Source organism: Anastrepha ludens, chromosome 4 (assembly GCF_028408465.1).
Source record: "Anastrepha ludens isolate Willacy chromosome 4, idAnaLude1.1, whole genome shotgun sequence".
Lineage (NCBI taxonomy): Eukaryota > Metazoa > Arthropoda > Insecta > Diptera > Tephritidae > Anastrepha > Anastrepha ludens.
Genome location: NC_071500.1, coordinates 26839399 through 26855854, shown reverse-complemented (window position 1 = coordinate 26855854; position 16456 = coordinate 26839399). Strand labels below are relative to the sequence as shown.

The window sequence follows — 16456 nt, the reverse complement described above, 5'->3', positions numbered from 1 at the left end:
GAAATAAAAAAAAAACAATCTTTAATTAAATATTAAAATTGAGTTTAATGAAGAAAAAATATATTGGAATAACAGTTTGTATATGTCAAATAAAATTTGGCGTTAATGCTTATTTTTCGAAGCCCGCTGTATATTATCTTTGATATATGAATATTTAGTATTATTATTGTTATTGCCAATAGCATCATTAATATCTATTTTCCATTCCACGCAGGTTTTTATCGACCCCGTAAATTAGGTCACAATTTTCCTAGACTCTATGACATCGTTGATGGTGAAACGATAGCGAATGCCTTCCTGCAATTAAATCCAGAACAAAGAATAGGAGCTGAAGAAGCGCTGCAGCATCCCTACTTCGCGCCGTTGCCGAGAAAACTCTATGAGTTACCCGATGGTGAGTAGTAATAAATTCAGACAAAAAAACTGTACTCGGTGACTCTTTGTATTTGTTTAAAAGACGTCTTGAAGAATATTTTAAATAGTTTGACTCTCATTTTCTGATTTTTAACACATAAGTAAAAGTACGAATGTACATAGAGACAGAATTGAAAAATCTGATAATCAGTTTGCGTTTTCAAGCGCAAAACCTACTACTATCATGCACCATTTAAAAGGGATTTAATGAAAAAGTTTCTGGAAAATACAAAATACCTGCAAAAACACAAATAAAAGAACACCTGCAGACAAGCAGACGGATAGATATGCAATGTCAGTGACAGTTAGCTCTTTTATTTGCACCGAGCATTGTAAACTCAAGTCGAATTTAAAATTGACATAATCATTGCCACCGTTAAATGAAACGACAACGTCTATGAATTTCCAGTATTTCAGCGAAAATTGCCAAAGTCAATAACAAAAACTGTACGTTCATCATTACAAATGACAGTTGACGAAACTGTTTGGAAATAGTAAGAAGTTTGGCAAAAGTTGTTGCAAGCAAAGTAATTTAATTAAAAAGTTAAACATTTACTTAACTTACTCGCTAAAAAGCTGTTTTTTATCACTACAATGCCTACACACCTACATACATACATATGTAATTGTATATGTGCGAATACAGTAGACTGTTTGCTGATGACTACTACAGACAGCAAACAGATTCATATGTAAATACGCGAAGGATACGCACACAGGGATAGGCATACTTCTAAAATGTGTGAATACAGCGCGCAAAAAGCCGTAGCAGCTCAACATTTTCTTCAACTTCAATTCCTTTTATTCCTTTTTTGAGTGTTCATTGGTTTGTTTTATAAAAGCATAACTCATTGATTAACGAAAACCCCATAATTTCAAATTTTGAACTTTACATAAAAATCGTAAAAATTCAAAAAAATATCACCAAAATTTTCATCTTTTTCTCAGAACTATTACAAAAAATTAGAAAAATTCTACCAATTTTCACCAAAATTTTAACTTTTTTACTAAGAATTTTTAGAAAGAATTAAAAAAAAAGTAAAAGTTTAACTTGAAAAAATTTTCACAAACAGTATATCATTTTCACACATAAGTTTTAGAAAAAAGTAAAAAAAATTTCAACCAATTTTCGCGCAAATTTTTACTTTTTTAATCAAAATTTTAAGAAAAAATCTAAAAAATTATAGTTCAATAAATTTTCACCAAAATTTTATCCTTTTTACATAGAATTTTTAGAGAAAATTTAAAAAAAGATAAAAATTCAAGAAATTTTTACCAAAATCTTAATTTTTTACTTAAAATTTTCAAAAAAATTATTAAAATTCAATCAATTTTGACAAAAATTTAAACTTTTCTTACTAAGTATTTACAGAAAAAATTTAAAAAGCTAAAAATTCAACAAATTTTCAATAATATTTTAACCTTTTTATTTAAAATTTTCAAAAAAATTATTAAAATTCAATCAATTTTCACAAAAATTTAAGCTTTTCTTACTAAGTATTTAGAGAAAAAATTTAAAAAGCTAAAAATATATCAAATGTTCAACAAAATAACCTTTTTATTTAGAGCTTTTAGAACAAATTATAAAAATTGCACCAATTTTCACAAAAATTTTAACTTTTCTTACTAAGGAATTTCAGAAAAAATTAAAAAAGTTATAAAAATTCAACACAAATTTTAACTTTTTTATTCAGAACTTTCAGAAAAAATTTAGAAAATTATAAAAATTCAACAAATTTTCACCTTAATTTTACCCTTTCTGCAAAGAATTAAAAAAACGTATATAACATAGGTATTTTTTCCAGGTTTTTAACTTTTGTACTCAGAATTTTCAGAACAAAAAAAGTTTTAAAAATTATAAAAAGTCAACAAATTTTCACCCAAATTTTAACTTTTTTACTCAGAATTTATAAAAAAATTATAAAAGTTCAACCTACTCTCACCAATTATGTAACTTTTTTACCTCACTATTATAAAAATTCAACCTAAATTTGAATTTTTTTACTCAGAATTTTAAAATTATAAAAATCGATTTTATAGTGGCGGTAAATATTTCCGTTCTGTCAAGCGCTTTTTAAGCTCTCGGTCCACTGTATTTAAAAGCCAGTTGGTATTTCCTTGCACATTTTTTAGCTAGGCTCAAAGTGTTTGAGCTCAAATTTTAATTCTCAAATAAATCACTCATGCCTTGTCATGCCGAAAGAGTTAAAGAGCACTTTAAAGTGACAAACAATTTATCTGAAGTTGTAATAACTGTTATATTATATTTTTACGATAAGAAAACGGCTCAGAATGTAGTAAAAATTTTCACCATGTTTTATTATAAACAAAAATGCACCTGTACCCAAGTTGCTTGAGGTTAATCAACCTCGTTTTTGTTTTCAGCCGCACACTGCTTAACCTTACCATACCCATCCACTTGGATTTCCGCACAACTTCACCCTAACAACCTGATTAAAAGCCAATCAGCACCATACATTATGACGCTTCACTCTGTGGAGCCCTTAAATGCACTCCCATAAAACAAATAATCCATAAAACCAAATCACCATTTTATCATTACCACAAATCATGAGTTAATCCATCGACCAAGTCACTTCATTACCCAACGACCGAACGAACGACCCGACCAAGTACTAAAAGAGTACTTATAAGCAGCCACACAACCTTCTGAAGGCAAACACATTTGTAGCGCCAATCTGCAAGCCAGCATCAACAGCGCCACACAGTTGTGCTCGCCATACTCGTACTCGTACATATCAACTGAGTGTTTTTTTTTTTTTTTTTTTTTTTTTTACGAGGAGGAAGCATCGAAAGCCTGTACCCCGTCAGTGTAGGACTTTAACCCAAACTAAACCTCCTACCGTCCATGTACCGATCCCCTCCCGGTACTACCGTTAAGTAAATCGTCGGGAAGGCGGTTGAACTCTAGGCTCTACGTCAGTTACACTTCACATGCAGTCCGTCAAAAGTTGCATGTACTTTAATCCTCCCCCAGTTTTGTTTGTTACCGAAGCAAACCACCCCAGTTGGGCCTGTCCACCCCCTCCCACCATACTTGTCACACGTCGACTTAAGAGTTCGTTCCTTTGTCAAGTTTCGTCTGTTTATCTGCCGCTGACCTCGGATATGTCTGCGAGCTTTAATGCATAAATTATTTGGCTAATTGCGGCCGAGATCTTATCCCACGCATACTTTGAAGACATCATGATGTCCACTATGTTTTCTGGTACTATCGGATCATCTGATAGTGAAGCTAAATCCTCTCTGATAGTCACAAATCGCGGGCATACAAAAAATACATGTCTTGCATCTTCCTCTTCATGGCATATTCGACATAAAGGCGAATCACGTATCCTAAGGCGATGTAGATACTTCTGGTAGCAACCATGGCCTGTCAAAAATTGCGTTAGCTGGAAATTAGGCTCACCATAGCTTCTATTTAGCCATTTTTCGATTTTTGGGATTAGTGTATAAGTCCACCTTCCCTTTGTCGCGTTTTCCCAACGCTCCTGCCATTTCAGCATGGATGTAGCCTTCTCTCTTTTTATGATCGCGGATATGTTACTGTGGTCCTGTTCTTTCTGCACGAACACTCTCGCTCTTTCTTCCGCCAATATATCTATCGGAATCATGCCTGCGATCACCGTTGCCGCTTCGTCAGAGGTGGTTTTATATGCGCTTATCACCCTCAGTGCGCAAAGTCTGTACATGACTTCGTACGGTCTTCTATATGCTTTTACCTTCATGGATTTTGCCCATACTGGTGCTGCATATAGCAGGGTGCATGCGATGACGCTAGATAATAGCCTGCGTTTGCTGCTTCTCGGCCCACCCACATTCGGGAGCATTCTAGAGAGCGCACTGAACATTCTTGATGCTTTGTGGGTTATATATTCCGCATGTGGGCCAAAACTGAGCCGGTCGTCAATTATAACACCCAGATATTTGAGCTGACGAGACGATTTAAATTTATGTGTGCCTATGCTGAAAGAGGCTATCTCTGGTTTCTTGCGGGTACTGATGAGGACCGCTTCCGTTTTCTCCGCTGCAATGGATAAACCTACGCTATCCAGCCAGTTTGTTACGGTAGCAATTGCAGTGTTTGCTTTGACTTCGATATCGCTCACCAGTTTAGCTACAATTACGAGAGCTATGTCATCCGCAAAGCCAACGATGTGTACATCTGTTGGAAATGGGAGTCGGAACACTTCATCATACATAATATTCCAAAGCGTGGGGCCTAGCACTGAGCCCTGTGGCACACCTGCTGTAATCTTATACTTTTTTATTCCACCTTCTGTGTCGTATTCTAAAACTCGATCGCTCAGATAGTTTCTGACAATATTATATATGTATGCCGGAACAGATAGCTTTTTAAGTGCCTTCAGAAGGTGCCCCCAGTCTGCTGAGTTGAAGGCGTTTTTCACATCTAAAGTCACGACTGCGCAGTATTGCTTATCACCGCTTATCAACTGAGTGTCCCACTTTCTATATGCACACACTTACGCTCAGCCTCGCCAGCTATATGGGATATTGCATTGTAGCACGGCAATTGCTCCCGAGTCCTTGTTGTCGTCGCAAAACAATCGCAAATACCAATAGCGGAATGCAACGCGAATTTGCAAACTGTCGCAAACACTCATAAAACATGCGGTGTAGCCGATAGCATCATTCGCAAAACTATTGTATGTAATGCAATGCTGGCAATAATGGTGCCACAAAACCAAGGCAGCAGCAACACTGTGTTTACTTGTTTTTGTTGTTTTTTTTTTCTTGTGTTTTTTGTTGCGGATGCACAGTCATTTTAGGATGGGTGTATGCAATGCGCTTGAATTTGGGTTTTTATGCTAACAGCGCCAAGCGATGTGTCTATGTTATATGGCGTTTTTCCTTTCTCACTCCAACTTCGCTGGTAAACTCACAGTTTTTAGGGCAGGCCATGGTTAGCAGTTTTGCTTAGTAGCGCTCACTCGCATTACATGTGCGTTTTTGTGCCGCACAACAAAGGGCTTTACACATATTTTGGAGGCGAAAAACTCCATTCAAACGATTCAAAGCTATCCAGTGGCCAATGCAACGTACCACTAAAATGGGCGAACGTGGAATGGAGTAACGTAGTTCCTAGTCTATTTTCATGTGCAATATCGTGTGTTTAACAGGCGTTGTGTTGTTATTACTGTTGTTATTATTCATTCAAGTGCTTGAAAAAGTGTTTGTAATAGTCGTAACGATTTCCCCATTCGGTGTTTTTTGTATGAACTTACATTTTCCAATTTGCATTTAATGCTTCGTTGACTCGTTGCTTGCCAGTGCACTTTGCCTGCTTGCGCTTCCAACTGCTAATGCGCACTTCCATACATTCACATACGTCCATTGGCAATGATGTGCAAACTCTTTTGCGCCGGTTTGTTGATTCTCTGCTTTTTCGTTATCTACACAATTTCTTCCATGTTACTTTATGAGAAAACAAGCATGCACTCGTACATATGTATGTATGTATGCGTGTGTAAGTACATGCCCATGTTTTTTGGTATTTAGCAAATGAATTAAATCTTACTTTACTTAAGGCTTCCATTGTACGTTTTAATTATGGGGTTTATTTATTTATAAGACAATAAGTAGGTAGTTTACAACCAGAAATAAAAAAATGATGTAAGATAATTTGAATTTTTGCAATAAATATACAAGCATGCCATGATTGGGCATGAAATTAATTGACCAAGTTGGTATGTGGAATAAAGAAATTCCAGATTCCTGACCGAAAAAGTGAAAAGGCTCAAGTATTTTTACAAGGTGGCCAAAATTAGTCGTAATTTTATTTTTGAAATACATTTTTTATTAAATCAAATAACTGATTTTGAGTGATGAAAATTTTTATTTTGATCCTCACGCATTTCATTCCTTGCTGTGTAGTTTAGAAGCATCAAATATGATTGATACACGATGCCATTTGCAGGAATTTTAAATCTTCCGATAGGGTGATTAATTTTGCGCCACCTTGTAAAAAGTAAAGACCATGCGGCCATGGTGGTCGCCGACAGCACGATATGCCTATCCTGTCTTGAGAATGACAACACTGCAGAGCATTTTCTCTGTAGCTGTCCGACGTTTTCCAGAATCAGACTTAGGATATTGAGTTGCGATATACTGGGTATGGATAAGGTTCATACTCTTCCTTTCCCGGATCTCTTAAGAAGCATCAATGAATCCAAGGGATTTGTGGAAGAGTGACCTCAAACTAATTTTTCCGTCTTACCACCCACATTTTATCTTCCCTATCTCTATTCTTTTTACTGAATTCTACATATAGGGGTGTGGTACAATGGTCTCCTGGCTGAGTGCTTGGACTCCTCCAACCCCCATGAATCTAATCTAATTTTAAAGTAAAAAATTAGTTGTTGTGTGAATAAGTTTGCCCGTGTGTGTATATATGTGCAATTTCTCGGATAATCCACCCGTACTTCTTGACTGATTATAAGTTTGAAAATACCTAAAGGGTGTTTTTTTTTAGAGGTTAGGTTTTCAAGATGAAATAAAACGTATATAATTTAATGTTATGGCCAAGAATTTAGCTTTATTATAAAGATAAGGGTTTGCCATTATGTTTTAAAAATGATTTCGGGCAAGTGGCCGCCGCAGCTGGCTCGAATAAATTCCAGCCGAGAGGCCCAATTTTCGACCACTTTTTGCAGTATGTCAGCAATAACGCGCCGAATATTCCCTCCAAGACGTCAATTGTCTCGGGCTTATCAGCGTAGACAAGCGACTTCACATAGACCCACAAGAAATAGTCCAGCGTTGTTATATCGCACGATCTTGAAGGCCACGCCACAGGTCCACGGCGCGAGATAATGCGCTCACCAAAAGTTTCCTTCAATAAATCGTTTGTTGCGTTGGCTGTATGGCATGTTTGCGCCGCCTTGTTGGAACCAAAGGTCGTCCACATCAACATCGTCCAATTCAATCACGAAAAAGTCATTAATCATGGCTCTATAGCGCTCTCCATTGACTGTAACATTATGGCCGGCTTCATTTTTAAGGGGGGAAGCTGGTCTAGAGCGCAAAAAATGGGCATATTTTATGAATTTATTTTGACTCAACAAAGGAATCAATCGAAAATCTGTGAAATAGGTTTAATAATATAGCTTTCATGGTACAAATACAAAATTTTTCGTCTGAATTAATTTCAAAATGGCCGCTGTCCAGCAGTTCTCCTAAGGCGCCTTTTTTTCTAGTGGGTCCATTGCCGAAGACGTTAACTCCTTAATTTTTGTCCTGGATCAAAAAATAAAAATTTTTTAGTTTCTATATAACAACAGAAAGAGACGTACGTAGGATTTTTTCGATATTTTGTTTTTTCGCGAAATGGTGCACGTTTGAACAAAAAGTTACAATTTTCACTATAAAGAACGACATAAAATTGTTGATTAAAAAAAAAACTATGTAATATAAATAAAAAATCCTACGTACGTCTCCGGAGAAAGGTATTTCGAATGTATTGTCAAAATTTCGTAAGAATCAGTAAAGATTTGTTCGAGTTATGTCTTCGGCCAGTTTAAAAAAAGTGATTTCGAGAAAAACGCGTTTAAAGTTGTAAGTAGCGTTCGGGGCATACCTGCGAGGCACTGCCGTCGAATGAAAAATTTGGGCATTTAGACATTTTTGCTGGCATCCCTCATTTGGTATATTATTTCTAAGACCCTAAAGCACCTTTTAAGACAAAAAAAAATTTTTCGATTTTTTCAAAATTCTAGACCAGCTTCCCCCCTTAAAGAATTATGGACCAATGATTGCCTCTGCCCATAGAGCACACCAAACAGTGACTTTTTGAGGATGTAACGGCGTCTCAGCAATGGCTTGTGGATTATGTTCACTCCAAATGCGACAATTTTGCTTATTGACATACCCATTCAACCAAAAGTGAGCTTCATCGCTGAACAAAATTTTCTTGTGATGCGTCGCGCGAACCGAACCATTATTTTCGTAATAAATTTGCACGATTTGCAAACGTTGTTCAGGCGTAAGTCCATTCATTATGAAATGGCAAACCAAACTGAGCATAAATCAAGTGACAGCTGTCAAAAATACCATCTACGAAAAAAGTAGTGCCAACTTGAAAACCTAACCTCTAAAAAAACACCCTTTACAAATAAAATTTCACTTGACCGAAAAATCGATTGCAGGTCCAAGAGAAATGCCCGCGGTAGTCTGAGTGCGATTACGCTAAATTTCAAAATAGAAAAATTCGAACACTATTCGAGCCTTCATTCTTTGGGTATGCCATTCATATGTTAATTAAAGCGAAAATATCAGGTGATAATCGGACGGCACAATATCTGGATAATATGGCGAGTGGGGTAAGATTTCCCATTTCAGTGTTTCCAGGTAGGTTTTAACGGATTTGGCAACGTGAGGCCGAGCGTTGTCATGCTGTAGAATCACTTCTTCATGCCTCTCCGCGTATTGCGGCCGCTTCTCACGCAATGCTCGGCTCAATCGTATCAATTGAAGTCGATACCAGTCCCCAGTGATGGTTTCGCTTGGTTTTAACAGTTCATAATAAATAACTCGTCACGATGAAGAAAACCCTTCCTTTTTTGCCGCTAGAGCAGTTGTTCACAGGCGAAAAAACAACGTTGAACATCCCTTGGTTTTAACTAATAAGCAACCCGTGTCCCCTGTTTCTGAATCATTCCCAAAGCATGCAATCACTTGGAAATAGATTGGCGGGTAACTCCTAATACTGAAGCAAGCTCTTCTTGCGTTTGACACGGATCCTCATTGCGCAATGCCTCCAATTCAGCGTCTTCGAAGGTTTTTGGCCTTCCTTCACACTGACGGTCGTCAACATTAAAATCACCGTCTTTGTAGCGACGAAACCAATCTCGGCACGTTATTTCACTTAAAGCAGCATCTCCATAAACTTTTTGTAGCTCTCGATGCGCTTCAGCCGTTGTTTTTTTCGAATGAAAGAGGAAAATCAACACTTCGCGCAAATGACGATTATTCGGCAAAATCAGACATTTTCACAAAACCAAAAGTATATGATACCAAAACAAAATCATTAGAACTTAGTTTCTATTAAAGTTCCTGCTTTGCTCTTTCACATTTTTTAAATTAAGCTTAGCTAAAGTTGTGTAACAAATAACGGGAGCGCATTGTATGTATGTATATTCACTAGACATTTAATTAAAATAACATTAGTGAGCCTAAAATTAAATGAATAACGAATTACTTCGCTTTCTAAAACTCATTCAGTCACTCATTCAATTTACTGCGAATCCATTAACTATTTCATTATATGGCATCCAGAAATTTCTGTTGCTCCATTAAGCATTCAAACGAATATAGTTTCTACCAGTGCAGTAATAATAACCATTGCATATTTACGCATCTAACGGTGAATATACTTGTACTATATTTTATGCGATTGACCATATTCCATATTCACATTCAACCTAACTCGTTTTAGTACTTTTGAATATATAGCAAAATAATTAAAGAGGAGTTGAATGAATGGCTGTGGGAAGGTACGGTTTCATCTACATACATATATTTGGTATGTAGTGGTGTAGGTGTGCGGCTTTCTCGTCCAAAGCGGAATTAATGTCACAGTACAAACCAATTTACTAATAAATCAGACTTATGTCTATACACACATACATACATACGTGCATACAGTTATTGATATCGAGTGTGTCTAATGCATTCACACATATTACACATACATACATACGAGTCCATGGAAATATCTCATTAATTACCTCAATTGATATTAAGCTTGCAAGCAGTTGTGTAAATATTATGAAATCATATTATGTAGTTTACACACACAAATACACTCAGCCGCTAAACTCAAAACCTACTTAGTGAAAAATCAAATTTAAACAAAAGTTGGAGAGAGAGGTTGGAGGAGGTAGCCCCGCACGGATTGCATTAAGTTTTTCCAAGTTTTAGCTCTTAAAAACTTATTTTTGGGATTAAGAACTTATTTCTGAAATTTTGGCATGCAGTAGTTTAAATATCACTTAAAACATTCGAGGAATTAGATTTGATCAGATTTGTGGGGGGTTGGACTAGTCCAAGCACTCAGTCACGAGACCATTGTACTACACCCGGATAGAATTCAGTATAAAGAATAGAGATAAAAAAGATAAAAAGTGGGTGGTAATACGGATATTATTAGCTTGAGGTCACTCTTCCACAAATCTCTTGGATTCATTGATGAATCTTAAGAGATCCGGGAAAGGAAGAGTATGAACTTTATCCATACTTAGTATATCGCAACCCAATATCCTAAGTCTGATTCTGGAAAACACCGGACAGCCACAGAGAAAATGCTCTGCAGTGTCGTCATTCTCAAGACAGGATAGGCATATCGGACTGTCAACGACCCCCCTTGTAGCCATATGCTGACCACGTGCTGACCATATGCTTACGTTGTGCCCTGTGATTACACCCACCAGTACTCTCAGGTACTTTCTGCTCAGTTTTAGAAGAAAGTTCGCTATTTTCCTGTTTGGTTCTTTCACAAAGCACTTGGGTACTCTGCACGAGTTCAACCCAGACCAACGCGCTTTATTGTGTAGAACTCATGAAGTCGTCAATCCATAGTTGAATCGTTGCCGACACCGATTGACACCTAGAAAGCGTTCAGTGCCTAGTGGCATACTTGCAGAGCCTTCATTACCCAGTTTATCAGTTAATTCGTTCCCTGTAATACCACAAAGTCCAGGCACCTAAATAAGCCTAACTTTGTTGTGTTTTGCAACACTGTTCAGTATTGTCTTACATTCACCGACTAATTTCGAAGAGCAGCGTGGGTTAGCAACGGCTTTCAGTGCAGCTCGACTGTCACAACATTCGAGAAATAACTAAAAAAAAAATTATTGGTACGTACATCCTTTTTGGGTATTTGGCCGAGCTCCTCCTCCTATTCGTGGCGTACGTCTTGATGTTGTTCCACAAATGGAGGGACCTACAGTTTCAAGCCGACTCCGAACGGCAGATATTTTTATGAGGAGCTTTTTCATGGCAGAAATACATTCGGAAGTTTGCCATTGCCTGCCGAGGGGCGACCGCTATTAGAAAAATGTTTTTCTTAATTTTGGTGTTTCAACGAGATTCGAACCTACGTTCTCTCTCTGCATTCCGAATGGTACTCACACACAAACCCATTCGACTACGGCGGCCGCCAGATTAAGAAAATATTAAAAAAAAAGTTATTTTATATTTACAAATGTTTTTTTTTATCAACTGATTGGATTTTCATTGAATGCACAATTTGCAAATTCTTTCCATGCGCTTGAGGATATTATTATTATTATGAGGGGACTTTGTATTGCGACCTGAAAGATCTATTGTGCCCTCTTCATGGATTTGGAGTATTTCTTGGGCTCTGTGCACAACTTTCTCAAAAAATTTCAGTAGACGCTTCATTGACGATAGTATTCCCATCATCACCAAGCCATTTCTGCACCTGTTTCGCTCATAACTAAGAGGCTGAGGTATGGATTTTAGACGCCTCTTACGATTTGCTGGAGGTGATGTGTCCTTAAAATACATAAAAACCCAGCGAATATGTGGGCTTGAATACGTAAACAGAATGCGAGAACAAAGAGCACCAAACGAGCCTTGAAGAAACAATCGTATGGGAAATGAACTAAGGTCAGACCAAAGGAAATATGGGTAGATGCAGTTATCGACGATCTCAAAGGGAGGAATGTGAAAAACTGGTGGCGATTAGGTGGCGGATCGAGAAATCCGGAGGAAGATAGTTGTGGTTCATCCAGAAAAAAGATGTGCCTTAGGACAGGTTAGGTTACGGTGGCAGTTATGTAGATATGTGCAAGTGTTTTGTTGCCGACCTCGGTTGCTTTTCAGATAATAGTTATTCTGTTTATTTTAAACTTAACTTGAAGGTGTAGGTGAACTTAAAAAACCCCAATATTAATAAATGGCAGTCAGTTTGTTGTTGTTATCATACTTTTGGTTGTACTAGTAGCTTTCCAAGTTCTGAAAAAATTAGGTTAGGTTAGGTTGTAATGGTTGCCCAAAGAGAAGGCCCACTTGGACGAACACAGTTTGGTTCATCCTTTGTACTACCTAAGTAAGGGGGGAAAAAGAGGTGAAGGAAAACGATAGGCGGCCGCCGTAGCCGAATGGGTTGGTGCGTGATTACCATTCGGAATTCACCGAGAGGTCGTTAGTTCGAATCTCGGTGAAGGCAAAATTAATAAAAACATTTTTCTAATAGCGGTCGCCCCTCGGCAGGCAATGGCAAACCTCCGAGTGTATTTCTGCCATGAAAAAGCTCCTCATAAAAATATCTGCCGTTCGGAGTCGGCTTGAAACTGTAGGTCCCTCCATTTGTGGAACAACATCAAGACGCACACCACAAATAGGAGGAGGAGCTCGGCCAAACACCTAACAGAAGTGTACGCGCCAATTATTTATTTTTTTTTAAAAGAAGAGGGGTGGAGTTGAGTATTTGTGGACTATGAACGGTGACTAATTTGCGGCTGTGTTAGCCGTTTTATGCTGCTGATGAAACTCGTCACATTTTTGATATCAAGACCTACTATATCAGCAGGCACAGATAAGAAGTGAGAACCAAGATGTTTAACTCTTAGTCTCGCGAGAGCGGGGCAGCTAAGGAGCAGGTGCTGAAATGATTCCACCTCATTCTTCATACAGCTGACGCAAAAAGGAGTCGAAGTAATTCCGAGTCTGAAAAGATTAGGTTGACCAATAGTTGGCATTGTTAATGCCATCAAACGGTAGATTCCAAAAACGTGCGAATTCTTGATGTCAGACCAAAGGAAAGGGCTGTTAGATGAGTTGTTCGTACGGGTGAAGTGAAGAGAAGCTTATTGTTTTGCGAGATAACTTCACAACCATGACATACATACATATTATATGTACATATGATGAATATTAAATGTTGAATTTTATATAAATGGGAATTTACCCTGTAGCCATCATTTGCCTCACGAAGCAGCTGAAGCTCTTTGTATGCGATGGGCGTTAATTCGTCTTCGATTGCGGTGCTTATGGGTTGAAAATTTGTGATTTTCTTTTTAGGTGTTGGAAAGAAGCTTGTTGATATCTCATCGACTCTAGTGGTAGTTGCTTGACTATCCTGGTTCCAGATTATTGTTTTATATACTTTTTGCCGATGTGCTGTTCTGGTTCAAAAATTGTTAATGATGGCCAAAATATGAAAAGATGTTATTCGAAATTTTTAATTTTTAGTTTACCCTGATACTGAATATATATTTTCAAGTATCGCCCCATTTTAGAAAAGGTCATCAATTTTTTTCGGAACTCGTTATGATTACGTTTTCAATTGTAGCTGATGACTGAAAAAAAATTGTCTTCTAAAAGTAGTGGCATTTCTTTGCTACTAGCGATGAAATGATTTATTTTCTCCATTGAAAAAGCTCACAATTAAAAGAGATTAAACACCTACTAACTGCCTGTAATATCTGGAAAAACATCACCATATCTACAATATTAAAAATTTTCAAAGTATACATTTTTCGCCGTTTTTTACAATTTTTGGACTATATTCTGAACAGCTTAATATTTTCTTGAATTTTTGCTGTAGTAAAGCCTCTCTTAAAAAAACGAGCATTTTGCCTTGTTTGGGAAATATTTTTTATGTATATTTGTAATATTTTGTGCGTTTTCTGCTTAAAAAAATTTCGTTTGAAAATATTTTAATTTTTAGTAAACAAAACTATGTAATATATAGAAAAATCCAACCGCATTTCATAACTGAATATTATGTAAATATACCGTTAAAATTTCAAGTTCTTCTTCTTAATTGGCGCGATAACCGCTTACGCGATTTTGGCCGAGATTAACAAAGCGCGCCAGTCGTTTCTTTCTCGTGCTAACCGGCGCCAATTGGACACACCAAGTGAAGCCAAGTCCTTCTCCACCTGATCTTTCCAACGCAGAGGAGGCCTTCCTCTTCCTCTGCTACCACCAGCTGGTACCGCATCGAATACTTTCAAAGCCGGAGCGTTTGTATCCATTCGGACGACATGACCCAGCCAACGAAGCCGCTGGATCTTTATTCGCTGCGCTATGCCTATGTCGTCGTAAAGCTCATACAGCTCATCGTTCCATCGTCTGCGATATTCGCCGTTGCCAACGTGCAAAGGTCCAAAAATCTTACGCAGAATCTTTCTCTCGAACACTCCAAGCGTCGCTTCATCGGATGTTGTCATCGTCCAAGCTTCTGCGCCATACGTTAGGACGGGCATGATGAGAGTCTTGTAGAGTGTTAATTTTGTTCGTCGAGAGAGGACTTTACTGCTCAATTGCCTACTTAGTCCAAAGTAGCACTTGTTGGCAAGAGAGATTCTACGTTGGATTTCAAGGCTGACATTGTTATCGGTGTTAATGCTGGTTCCTAAATACACGAAGTCTTTTACGACCTCAAAATTATAACTGTCAACAGTGACGTGAGTGCCGATACGCGAATGCGCCGACTGTTTGTTTGAGGTTTTGTCCTCGTTCACCACCAGACCCATTCGCTTTGCCTCTTTATCCAGTTTGGAGAAGGCAGAACTAACAGCGCGGTTGTTAAGGCCGATGATGTCAATATCATCGGCATACGCCAGCAATTGTACGCTCTTATAAAATATTGTGCCTGAGCGATTAAGTTCTGCGGCTCGTACGATGCTCTCCAACATCAGGTTAAAGAAGTCACACGACAGCGAGTCACCCTGTCTGAAACCTCGTTTGGTATCAAACGGCTCGGAGAGGTCCTTCCCAATTCTGACGGCGCTGCTGGTGTTGAGCAACGCCATCTTACATAGCCGTATTAGTTTTGCGGGGATACCAAATTCAGACATAGCGGCATACAGGTAACTCCTTTCCGTACTGTCGAATGCAGCTTTGAAGTCGACGAAAAGATGGTGTGTGTCGATTCTCCTTTCATGGGTCTTTTCCAAGATTTGGCGTATTGTGAATATTTGGTCGATGGTAGACTTTCCAGGTCTGAAGCCACACTGATAAGGTCCAATCAGTTGGTTGACGGTGGGCTTCAGCCTTTCACACAATACGCTCGCTAGAACCTTATAGGCGATATTTAGAAGACTAATCCCGCGGTAATTGGCACAAATTGCAGGATCGCCCTTCTTATGGATTGGACAGAGCACACTTAAATTCCAATCGGCAGGCATGCTTTCATCCGACCATATTCTGCATAGGAGCTGATGCATGCACCTTACCAGCTCCTCGCCGCCATGTTTGAATAGCTCAGCCGGCAGTCCGTCGGCGCCCGCGGCTTTGTTGTTCTTTAGCCGTGATATTGCTATTCTCACCTCGTCATGGTCGGGTAACGGAACGACAATTCCGTCGTAAACGATTGGGGTATCGGGATCTTCACATTCTCTATGACATGCGCAGCTGTCACCGTTTAACAGGTTCGAGAAGTGTTCCCTCCATAATTTAAGATTGCTCTGTACGTCAGTCACCAGATCGCCGTCTTTGTTCTTACAGGACAACGCCCCGGTCTTAAAACCTTCTGTAAGCCGCCGAACTTTCTGGTAAAATTTTCGGGCGTTGTTCCTATTGGCCAGCATCTCAAGCTCCTCGCACTCACGTATTTCGGCCTCTCGTTTCTTCTGTCGGATAATACGTCTCTCTTCCTTTTTTAGCTCTCTGTAGCGATCCCACATGGCTCGCGTTGCGCCCGATCGCAGCGTGGCTCTATAGGCGGCATCTTTTCTTTCGGCGGCAGCATGACATTCCTCGTCGTACCAATTGTTTTTTCGGGCTCGCCGGAATCCGATTTCTTCTTCGGCGGCGGTACGTAGGGAACGAGAAATGTTGCTCCATTGCTCATGCATGCCGGTGTGTTGGGCAGTGCTCTCCGAGAGCAGGAGTGAGAGTCGAGTGGCGAATCTTCTGGCTGTCTGTTGTGATTGCAGCTTTTCGGTGTCGAACATTCTTTGCGTAGGTAGATGTACGTTTTTTGCTGCACAGAGGCGTGTGCGCAGTTTGGCTGCAACAAGGTAATGAT

At 38.7% G+C, this 16456-nt stretch overlaps 1 protein-coding gene across 1 annotated transcript in view; it reads left to right on the top strand.

Moving 5' to 3' along the window:
• LOC128861189 (cyclin-dependent kinase 14) overlaps positions 1 to 16456 on the top strand; it is a 209155-nt gene that overhangs the window by 179541 nt on the left and 13158 nt on the right. Inside the window, exon 9 of the mRNA XM_054099140.1 lies at positions 215 to 394. Within this exon, the coding sequence (XP_053955115.1) occupies positions 215 to 394 (180 nt within the window). The remainder of the gene's footprint in view (positions 1 to 214; positions 395 to 16456) is intronic.